This window comes from Haliotis asinina, chromosome 3, assembly GCF_037392515.1.
Source record: "Haliotis asinina isolate JCU_RB_2024 chromosome 3, JCU_Hal_asi_v2, whole genome shotgun sequence".
Lineage (NCBI taxonomy): Eukaryota > Metazoa > Mollusca > Gastropoda > Lepetellida > Haliotidae > Haliotis > Haliotis asinina.
Window position 1 is genome coordinate 11,075,259 of NC_090282.1, and position 12,094 is coordinate 11,087,352.

The 12,094-nt window shown below is 38.9% G+C and overlaps 1 protein-coding gene and 1 long non-coding RNA gene across 2 annotated transcripts in view; one reads left to right on the forward strand and one right to left on the reverse strand.

The window, feature by feature from the left end:
* The window catches only part of LOC137277459 (uncharacterized), a 36,589-nt gene that overhangs the window by 2,273 nt on the left and 22,222 nt on the right, over positions 1–12,094 (reverse strand). The window contains exons 3-4 of the long non-coding RNA XR_010956618.1: positions 557–653; positions 94–247 (exon numbers count right to left, since the gene is read on the reverse strand). This is a non-coding gene — a long non-coding RNA (uncharacterized lncRNA). The remainder of the gene's footprint in view (positions 1–93; positions 248–556; positions 654–12,094) is intronic.
* LOC137277458 (protein PHTF2-like) overlaps positions 6,377–12,094 on the forward strand; it is a 52,961-nt gene continuing 47,243 nt past the window's right edge. The window contains exons 1-2 of the mRNA XM_067809188.1: positions 6,377–6,478; positions 9,738–9,900. Of these exons, the coding sequence (XP_067665289.1) occupies positions 6,465–6,478; positions 9,738–9,900 (177 nt within the window). The 5' untranslated portion in view covers positions 6,377–6,464. The remainder of the gene's footprint in view (positions 6,479–9,737; positions 9,901–12,094) is intronic.

Consider the following 12,094-nt stretch of genomic DNA (forward strand, 5'->3'; position numbering starts at 1 on the left):
AGAAATTTTATTGTTTCTGGTGTCCAAACGTGAACACTTTTGAATTACACTGTTTCATAATATCAGCATATCAATACATTGACTACAACTTACTTATATTCACCATCAATAAGAATGGGTGATATTTAGCTGCTTCCTGGGCGTCAAGTGTGTTTATGCTATTTAGTGTGGGCTGCACGGGACAATTGTAACAGGTCCAACGATGAAATCGGTGTTGAACAGAGGCGTGCTCTCTATTGCCTGACATCTGTAACACATAATGAAATATTCATTCACGCAAATAACGGTAAGTGTGCGCTCAAATGACCTACAAGGGATTTATTCCTATTATATGGTAATCAAAGTTACTGATATCAATAGACTTTAGATGCAGGTGCACCAGATGTCGTGAAATTTGTCAACGTGCCATTTTTTGTACTATATACTTGTTGTGGCTTTCTTGGCAAGAAGTGCATATTAAAACATCCTTTAAAATTGCCATGGATAATGAAACATCACTATTTCATTTCGATTTCATTTATTTTTTGTTAGAAACTGTCTGTAAAATTGTACTTGCCGCTACTTTGCCGCCATCTTGGATCCAAAGTAACCATACTGAGTTCGTTCTGCGTATAGATCAACCCTAGTCACCAGTGGTCTCGCGCGAAGTCAGCCTGTCACAGTAAAATGAAGGTCTCAGTCAGGTTTGGTGACTGACCTTCATCTCACAGAGGGACGTTAGAGTTTTACCTTGTCAGCGAGATATCTCAAGAACTGTTCACTGGCTTTTCTTCATATTCAACGCCAAGCTGTATTTAGGGGAGGTATGTTAATTGATTACTTATCAACAACTGATATAATAAAGATATATTACCCGTTAAACACGTTCAACGTGAAATTCTGTTCTTGAGCTTGCAGGCGATCATAATCCTCAATAACCCTGAAGCTACTACCAAAGGCAGTTTTGTCGGATGCGCGACACAGTTAGATTGTAACTAGGGTATATACCTTTTCAGCGAAATATGAATAGCTAAGTGTATTGTTTGTAGCCAAACACCCTAATCTTGTCACAATTGCCAAACTCCACGCTCTAGAAAGCAGTAAGTATATGTGAATGTATGGCAGTCACGACTGTCCTGGCCTTTTCTCCTTAATTGTTGAAAAGCAAAACAAGACATAATATCACTAAAAGATCGATCTGAGATCAGCAGCATGCAAACTCGTTCAAAGATGTAACAGAAATCCCCTTGTACAGTGAAGTCGTTAGAACCCTGTTTAAACATGAGATTTCCGTGCAGGCATTCGTACATTTAACACCATTACTCACTCACATGTATGGAATGTCTCACCAACGTGTCGACGCATCACTATTACATATTAAACATGTGACGTAAGACAGCTTAATGAGTCCCTAGGGTAGGAGTTGGCTCATCTCCGGTCGTCAATGAATACCTATTTCCGTCTTTGATTACCACGAGCCACGGAAACAGTTACCAGTCTTCACAATACAACGTAATTACTGAGGTGGTTCGGGCACTGGACCCACAAGGATCCTGCGAAATGGCTTTCTAGGTTAAACAATTTACTTACCTAGTCTGTACGGGCCCATCCCAAGTGTTTAAATAGTATGTGGTTCTGAAGCGAGGGGCAGTATGACGGTGGCCCTAGCACGGAGCTATTGGTAATAGTAAATAAGCTAGGATGGGGTGACGGTCGTCAACGGTTGAATACTAGACCATAATGCGGCGTTCGAGGTGAGATTGTTTCTTGAATTGGCATATGGTGTGCAGAGGGTAAATAGAGATTTACCATCCTTTACCACAATCTCTTGTCACTGGCTGACTTTCTGTCCCTGTTGAGTCCTTGAATAGGTTGCATGGTGCCCTGTCTCTAAGTGGCCATTATCCTTCATTATCTGACACACGTACGTGAACAGGTTTCATTGTGTTTTGACGTTTCCTGTAGATATCAACTTGAAACTGATAGTCTTCTTCAAGTAATTTATCGACGAAACAGTATCTTGCTATTCAGTCAATGACAACTTAATTCATAATTTACCAACGACGTTTGTCTTAATTAAACATCAATATATTTCTTTATCATTTCACCGCGAGTACTGTCCGTGGATTCTTTACAGCCGACAATGGACTTAACTAATTTCCCATCGATATTACCCCACTTTCCCCTCTATATTACCCAGATGAGTGAGTGAGTTGAGTTTTACGCCGCACTCAGCAATATTCCAGCCACGTGGCGGAGGTCTGTAAATAATCGAGTCTGGACCAGACAATCCAGTGATCAACAACGATCTGCGCAATTGGGAACCGATGACATGTGTCAACAATGTCAGCGAGGCTGACCACCCAGTCCCGTTAATCGCCTCGTACGACAAGCACAGTCACCTTTTATGGCAAGCATGGGTTGCTGAAGGCCTATTCTACCCCGGGACCACCACGGGTCCTTACCCAGATGAAACCGATATCATCATTCAATATTTTGCACATAAATATGGTGGCCTTCGTTGACCTTGAACATATTGCCACCTACTTTCATCTGAAATACCGGTAGCGTATGTTTCATTTGTGATAAGTCTTTCATGGTAAAGTACAGAATCGAGATCTAGTACTCTTTGATGGGTTGAGTCCCATCCGGGATTCGAACCCTTGATCAGAGTTAGGCACATAATTGCCAGCTCACTAAGTCAGCCGCCTAACCTCCTCAGCCACCGCCTGACTGAGCGATCCCCTGACTGCTGGGTCTTGACTGTCGCAGGGATTCAAAACTAGACTTTCTGGTTCAGATATGACCAGGTCGAACGTCATGATTAAGCTGGTATAGTCCATAAGCAAAATCAGTTTGCACACGTCCCATGTCGATTTGTTTACATATAGATTGAAATAATCCCATGAGATATACAAGCTGAACATGTGTGAATGGTTGGGTGGTTGGATATGTGGACATTATACGTGTGCGTGTGTTATCGGATGAAAAGAGCAAAAACTTTGTGCTATCCTGCGTTTTAATTATTTAACTCGATCCACGCACAGGAATATGATTTGTTGGTCGATAATATCAGCCTTGTGGGCGCTTGAAGGTTTTACTTTGTTTAATGTTCTTGAGGCGATACGAAAATCTCTCTCTCTCTCTCTCTCTCTCTCTCTCGCTCTCTCTCTCTCTCTCTCTCTCTCTCCAGTTATCATTCATGTTTAGCACACTGTACATCTAGTGTATTCTTTATTCTTGCCAGTTACTATCAAAACACGGCGGGGTGTTTATCCTTCGTGTTTTACTCATGTTAACTGTTGTTAGATTCGTTACGCAACCTGTTCTGCCAAAACACGATCTTTCGTAAATGCCAAAAGACTCGGGCGGTATGTACATATTGAATGCCTGTTTAACGTAAGAGGGCTAAACAGTATTCTTTTGTCTATTTGCAGACACTATTTGGCAACATCTCTGATATGTAGCCATGTGCAATAATGCACTACTTCAGTTTTTATACTAAGCAGTTATTTCCCCTGAATTTATGGTAAACGAAGTCTTTGTTTTGATAGACTACGCTGTGGAAACACGCGCGTTTTCCAGGTTGAACGCTATAAATAAAACATACTACATTCGTAACGAGTAATTACATTGAAGAAAAGATATATACTCAGAATGAAACGAATGTTGATGTTAAATATTTAACAAGGGGGGCTATGCCTCGCTCAAGTCACGATTGGTAAACAAGGGTTGTGGTTACCACATCTAATACTTTCCAGAGTTAGGTATCTCTATTCACAGCAAGGGATGGAGTTTTAAACGTTATCAACGACAAATAAAAAACCCACAACTAAATAAGAATGTCAGCTTACGAAATTACCAAAATTAATCCTAATATGAACGATGAATTAATGCCACTTCGACGCCATGAACATACACTGGTGTGTGGATACGGCGCCATGATACATTAGCATACACACTGTTCAAATTCACGACTTACTTAAAGCTGTTACATCCCTGCCAATCAGGTGTGCATATGTGACATATTGAATTATGTCAGTGGACATTGTGACTCAGTGCTACGTAGCATCTGTTCTTTCATGGGATATATTGCCTTGTATATTATAGTATGTTTCTTGACTCAGCACTGAGCTATCTACACAGACATGTAGTTCTCAAATAATTTATAGGTGAAAGTTTTAGTTTTTAATGAAAAGATTAATTACTGCTTTGTTCTATATAGTCTGAAATTGTATAATAACCTTTATATTTATAGGAATTTAATTCAGGTTAAAGAAAATATATCGGCATGACAATGGCATCTGATACGTATTTATTATACATGTTCATGGGTCAATCTTATTTCATAACCTTTTTTATATTTCATCATCACACTTTAATTTAGATAATCAAATATGTAAACTGTCTATTTATCGAATTGTTCAGTTAACACCTATTGCATTAACAATTAATTTTAAAGTATCTATCGCATAAACTGCATAGCAAATTAAGGATCGTGAGAAGAGCCGTTATTTTTGTGTACATAGTATCGCAGTCTATATAAGATCAAGATGCAAATCCATTTTCTGAAATCGCATACTTATTGGGAATCGGCCATGTTCTTATAACGTGTCAGTTAGAATTACCGTTACTTCCGTTTCGCAAAACGTCCTCACGAAAGCCTATCGATCTCAGTGTGGGTGAATCAATGCTATATGAGTATATTTCGTGACATCATGAAATGCAGTCTCATTTATCTATTTCAAGCATCTGTATTTACTGAGAGTATGTTAGAATATAAAATGAACATTTCGCAGTCATGCAGAGTTTAGTCTCTGTTCTTTTCTGCTCCTGCTCCTGCTCCTGCTCCTGCTCCTGCTCCTGCTCCTGCTCCAGAGCAGGGAGACTATATACAGAGTGTTGTAGATTATCCCTGGTCAGAGGGAACGGGAGGAGGGGACGGTGGGGTGGGACAGGACGGGCGGGATAGGGGATGGGCTGCCATGATGCCATCGAGTTAGAACATACACAATACTTCTCTGCTGCATTGGCATACATTTGTTTCAGTGTTATCTATTATTACTGTTGTTGTTTTAACTGTGATACCTATCTGTGATGGTGTCTCGTAGGGCGTATGGCCTTTATATACACTTTTTAACATTTTTTTTATCGTCTTTATCTCTTTGTTGTGTTTTGATTTGTTGTTTTACGCGTGTGACCCGTTTTTAATGATGCACGTTATGTTATAATGATATAAGACACTATCTTATCTTAAAATAAACTGGAATAACTGACTAGGGCCACACGAGTCCTGATCGACTGTCGCTGTACGTATATGCAGTTAAAACTGACTGGAGATGATTCACACCTGGGTTATTATAAAATGGAAGGGATAGATGCATATTAAACGGAGTGTTCACCAAGCACTGATCGCCACAGTGGCTAACCTGCTGAGGACAGAGTTCATTTTGTCTCAGAGAGATGGAAGACAGGCACTACATGATGGCCCCGAGTATCGATAGACCGCGAACAACTTGCTACATTTCCCAAACTTGTCAAGTTGAAGTGAGAATAAATCACAACTGAACGTTTTCAACACTGATGTTAAGATATGATGTGTTGTATGATAAATAAATTATCATGTCATTGTGATCAGAATATTATATGATGTAATGATATGATGTGATATATGATAAATAAATCACCGTTTCAACGTGATCAGAAAATGAAAAGTAACAGGAATAATTCAGAAATAAGTAACTATTTAGTAACTAGAAGAGTCCACTTTTAGATCATATGGGAGACACTAGTTTATCATTGTGTAATCAAGAGACTGTGAACTGTTAGTTTAATACTTTACTACTGTAGGCTTTAATACTTTACTACTGTAGGCTTTAATACTTTACTACTGTAGGCTTTAATACTTTACTACTGTAGGCGAATGTTGATGTCGGCGAATATGGCGACTTGAGAACAACCTTCATGCAGGACTACTACAGTCATTTCTTACACCATTTGAGATTTGCCATGTACTTTTTGTAAAGAGAACATTAACACGAACAGCAAATTTCCAACATCACATTCTTGCTGTATGGTGTTTACATTTATATAACAGTCGATACAGTTTTTCTTCTGATTAGATTTGTTATGTATTTTAATCATATTAGACGTTAGCTGTCTTATGTTTTACATTGTGGTTGTTGCTCATGATCGAATCTCCGAAAATATCTCGTCAATAGCGTGTCGATGGTACATTTACAAGATACGTGGTCACATATATATATGATTCTAACAACATGCATAAACACGTGACAGGGCGAAACCCATTTCGTAACTGTCTATCAGAGGTACGTTAACGTCAGTAGTTCATTCCAAGAGTCGTTAGGAGAATAGTACAACTGTTCTGGTACTCTTCAAAACACGGAGATAGGAAAATTTTTACCCTTTCATTTTGACAGGTGTAATTGTGTATTGTTGTCATCCAGAAAATCACAGGAACGTGTATGAAAAACATAAGGTAAATACATGTGTTTGTTAACATAATGAATTTAAGTGTCAGTTAGTAAAGTGGGTTTTGAATTCTTTTCGAAAATGATCTTGTGCATTGTCAATAGGTCACATTGACTTTGAGTGTCCACAGATGTTATGAGTTTTCAGCCTGTGACATTGTTTTGATTTTGAAAACAAGTTGTCTTGCAATGTAAAAATAGACATATCTGATACAATGCTGTGTTTTATCCCCCCTTCTTCGTTATTTGCTTTTGTAGGAATGTGAATATCTGAAACTTCAGCGAACAGTTGCTTTTTCTATATCCTTTCAGAATCGGTACTGTCAGACTTTTATGTTTTGGAAAATCAACTATGTACATGAAATGCATGGGGAGCAGATCCTTTGGCTGATATGTATATTTTGTAGCCAAGAAACTTAATTTTTTTAGGCTTTTCACCATTATGTTTAAAGATCAGATTTTCTCCATTACCGTAAGGTCTTTGTTTGGTCTGTGGACACATTGGGCCAGATGGACATTGTAATCTGACTCACTCACTGCAAGGAGGCTTCTAAGTTACTGGTATTAGAGCCTGAATCATTCAGACCAGTGTATCTGATTTCTGTGTCTTGAAAACAAGCGTCAGCATGGTCAGTGACCTTTCCAGATTGGCCTGTAATGAAGTCTATGCACTGTGACAAGTCTATTGTAGAACATTGGGTAAGAGTTCTGCCCATAACCCCCACTTGAAGTTGAAATGCATTCTATTTATTATGATTATTTCTAGGGGTTAGGGTTTAGATTTAACATTATGGTTGATTTAGGGCTAGGATTGGGGTTAGGTTTAGGGTAGGCTGTCTACAAAACCATGTATTCCTAAACATTGAGTAATTTAAAAGAAAACAGGGGTTACGGGCAGAAATCTTTATGAACATTTTATGCACCCTCTGGTTCCAAAAGATCATCTACACTTAAAAACACAGTGTACTGTACCATTGTCTTAACACCTGTCTCTACATGGTCAAAAGCATTTGTTTACAGTTGAACCAATTCACCTACGGACCAGTGCAGGTTGTGTTATCATGCAACGATGCACGATGTGTCCTCCAAAAATACTTGCTACCAGTGAAATGAAACCGCAACTCTCCCAGCAGTTTTGTCACTAACATCTCAAAAAATAAATTGTTAAAAATGAATTGAAACAATGCTGAGAAGAATATCAGTCAACTGTAAGCTTCCCTTTGTAACCTGCTCTGACATACATATAGCCAAGAAGTTTCTTTCAAGTTTGACCTAAATATGTGTATTGTCACTGATTGTCAGGGCATGATACATGATCACAGCAGCATATTGCAATCTAGCTGTATCATGTCATCCTAGTTTATAAATTGATAAAATAAAAATATTTTACAAATATTGGATACACTTATTAACAAGTATCAGTATAATCATTATCTCTGATAATATCATAAATCAAAACAGCCTCCAGAAAATTATTTCATTATGTCCCTGACCCAAAGAATGAAAGATTTCTATCAACAAACATGGCTTGAATCAATCATCTACCCTGTAAGTGTCTGTGTTATAGACATTTGAAATCTTAACTATGCCAAGAATGTTATACACTGTGAAGAAATTCCTTGTAGCTTTATCCAGTTTTCGCTGCTCATCGCACGAGTTATTTGTTGAAACTAGGAGTTGTGGAGGATGAATATCATTTTCTTTTTATGTGCCCCGTCTATGAAAACCTTAGAAAGAAATATTTAACATCCTACTATTGTGCCTATTGTAAACTGTAAATGTTGTGTATATAAATGTATCATAGGCCTGTGGCCTTTAAGTACCATAATATAGAATAGAGATAATATCATAAGTGAATTATTGCAAGGAAATGTAAGTTTAAGTTTTAATCACAAGTTAAGTCTTTAATCATGGACCACCTCTTGGTTATGTTCAAAATTGTGATTGTGCAAGCAGTTCAAATGATCCATACAATGATACGTTATTACATACATGTGTCATTACTCACAAGTGATGTGAAATATGTTTATTTGTTTTGAAGTGAAGTAAAGAGTGTTCTCTTGATGAAGCTTCTGACATACTGGACACAATAGACCAGTTACAATTAACATTTGTCCATCAACTTTTGTCCAGCTCTGACAAAAATTTAACAGAGCATAACATGAGAATGTTCAAATCAATACAAGTCATTCTTTACAGGACAAACAGCCATTACCTGTGAAAGTGATACGTCAGGTTTTAGAAACATGTATAATGGGTGACTCAGACACGAAACAGCAATAATACAGCTACCACAGATATATCACTGTGGCCTTAGATGAACTGGAACAGGTAGTGCACAGAATTGTGGATGATTTAGTGCATGACATACCATCAACCAAATCACACAGTTTGACTACCCAGTCCATTTGGTTGTGTTTAGGAATCAACATACCTTGCCAGGAACCGAATATGCCAACACTTTGTTATTGTTATGCCTTGAAGTAAGTTCTTTTCAGTTCTTTTGACCAAGCCAAATATTAAGCTTTATTTGAGATAGCTAACAAATGTTTTGAACTCTTCTAATCACATGCCAAGAGACTAAAATTATGAATTATCCTGACTCAAAGCAAAGGTTCACTTAGACTGAACAATGCATGTATGATCCTTCCCTTTCTGTTATATAATATAATATGAACTTTGAAATTCTTTTTTTTTCAGGGGGACGAAGTGTAAGCCCTATATTCAAAGTCCATAGAATTCTTTTACTGGTCCTTGAGTGAAACAAAACTGTCCTCAGTAGTATAACTGATGTGTGGAAGACTGGTCCACGCTTTCTAGCCTAACAGCTTTCTTAACAGGGCTTGGCCGAGTAGCCTAGTGGTTAAATTATTGACGCATTACACCAAAGACCCGGGTTCAATTTTCCAACATGTATATAACGTGTGGAACCCATTTCTGGTGTCCCCTGCCATGAAGTAGCTGGAATAGTGCTTGAAGCAGTGTAAGGCCGTACTAATTAACTCACAGTATTACCTGCTATAAAAGTTTTGTTGATTGGGACCCAGTACCATTGCCTTCAAAAGCTACTAGTAGTAGTAGTAGTATGGATTTTTACTTAGCCAGTTTGGTAGGCTCATGCTGGCAGACATGCATGAACGCAGGGCTGCGCATACACAGATGTGTCATTTGTTATGAGTAATACTAAGGCCTAATGCTGATTTATTTTCTGATTGCTAAATCCAGCTCGTCCGTGACAACTCAGAGTATGGTTATGTCTCATTTCAGCAGCAGTTGTCATGGTAATTGTGAATCTGCATCATGGCTGAATCCGAGCTTGTTTCTTGCTGACTGTGGAGCTCAGGAGGGTGAGGCCCCATCCCTCTCCCTCTCACTCTCAAGCTTGGGGATGGATAGGATACAGGATGCTGTGGCATGGTATCAGAAAAAGGTTTGTATGGAATGAAATGTGTGATCATAGTACTTCAGCAGAATTATAAGTCTCCAATCTGAAAATGTCTCCTATCAGTTCATGTAGAATTGATTGTGTTGTTTTAAATGCAGTACATTAAATTGCAAAATCTCTACAAGTGTTTCCCTAGACATGAAAATGTAGCAGTCTAGTAGTATAGGTAATAGGGGTTCTAAAACACTTTCATAAAACCCCTCTACAAAGCCTTATTTAGTAAATAAGGCTTTGGTTGGGCCATTAGCTCTTGCTACTATTACCCCTACTACAAAATTACTGTGCCTTGGTAGGAGGTAACACTGTGCCGTACGGTACGATCAATAATTCTTCTCTTACAAACCCCCTACCCGGCCCACCCCTCAAGTAGTACAAGTTAGGTTCGTCGGCTTTTATATCCACTTTATCTATGTTGTAAGTTTTGACTGACCATATAGGATCGGTGGCTCGCTTACGGCTATCGCCCTCGTGTTCCCCTATGTCATGTTTATATCGATGAAACAGTTTAACGTGAACCGCCTACGATCTCTTTGGTATTCATAATAAAGGCTTGCTGGGCTTTTTGTATTCCCTGTGCTATGTACTTTTTTTTCTCATCCTCGCTGATAGCAGACTTACGAGATTTGGACCGAATATCTTGTTTCATTCCGTTATATTTTGTGAGTTCAGAGAGGATTGAACGAAACTCCTCTTCTGAGATCTTACTGTCAGAGAGTGCCGTGGAAATACACTCACTCACTGTGTTGAGCTTTGCTTCGGCCAGAACCCTGATCTCGTCGTGTTTCAATGCCTTACGATGCAGTCTGCGTGATACTAACTTAAGCGCCAACCCTACCAACCCTGTCACCCCAGCTGTTATTTCAAAACCTAGCACTATAGGTGCAGCCACGATGGTAGCCAACAACCCAACGCCTGCTGCCCCTAGTCCCATGCTGGTTGCAATAAGGGTAGTGTCAGCCCCGTCCACGATATTGAAAGCTCTATTATACTTTTTACATAGTGCTTTCCGCGTGTCACGGTCTTGTTCTAGTTGACGTTTCACATCACATAACTGCCTCAAGCGGAACCCATCTACGGTTTCCAGCGTCTTCGCTACTTCCTCTACGACTGGGTACAGACCCATCCTATAATGTATATTTTGAAAAATATTTTAATTGGGTTTCAGTTAATATTTCACGAATGAATTTGAAGCCTACAAGGGATAGATTATAACTAATGCTAAGAGGTGAGAGGTCAATAGACTTTTCTGTTGTAATAAAAACCCCAGGGAGGCTTATTAAGCGGTTTATAGGACCCGTGGTATCCCGTTGTATAACAATACGGCAATATTGACCTACGTGTTCGTCAAACCAGTGTACTACCACCCCGGGTAAAATTTGTTGTCCTTTCGAGGAGTTTTCATTGTCAAAATACATAAAGAAGACTTCTATGATGATTGTGAAGGAGTAGGATGTTCTATCAAGAACACTCTGGATATAAAGATTACTGTTAAATGTTAATTTATGATCTATTGTTCTAGTACTTAACAAAATTTTTTCTTCCCTAAAATCTATTATAGCTACTTTATTCACGTTATTCTCCGTAATGAAATCCCCGGGCCAGATACCGTTATTCCTAATCTTAGAGATGTACCCCCACTTTTCGTCTTTTAATGTGATATAAGGTGAGGCGATTGTTAAGTTGAGCAGCCATTCAGGCTCTTTTAAATCTGATAACGACACCCGTCTGTACACGTTGCCTTTGAAGTGCAGGATGTATAATTCATCTTCCTCACCAGGCTGATCGAATCCCTCCGTGTCTCCTAGGTCGTTAAGCGTAGTGTTGGGATGATGACTGGTCATTATTATATTATTATGATATAATTTCCAACTGGTTTTCTGATAATAATTCAGGGGTTAACTTCATACCCATGAAGTGTATGTTGTCAGGCAGGAAGATATTGATTAGTGATATCTTATTTTCCACGATCACGTTGACCCCCTGCAGACTGGTCTTGGAGTCGACACCCACCCGCACGTAAACGTTGCAAACTTGAAACTGGTGTCGTTTCACCCACCCGAGTTTGATCCCCTTCACGATCTCGACGTCATTCCCCGATGGTTCCCCTAGGTAGACTTTGATGAACAATGTTGAGTTTGCCGGTAGATCCTCTAGTATCTTGACCACGCCTTCGAATTCA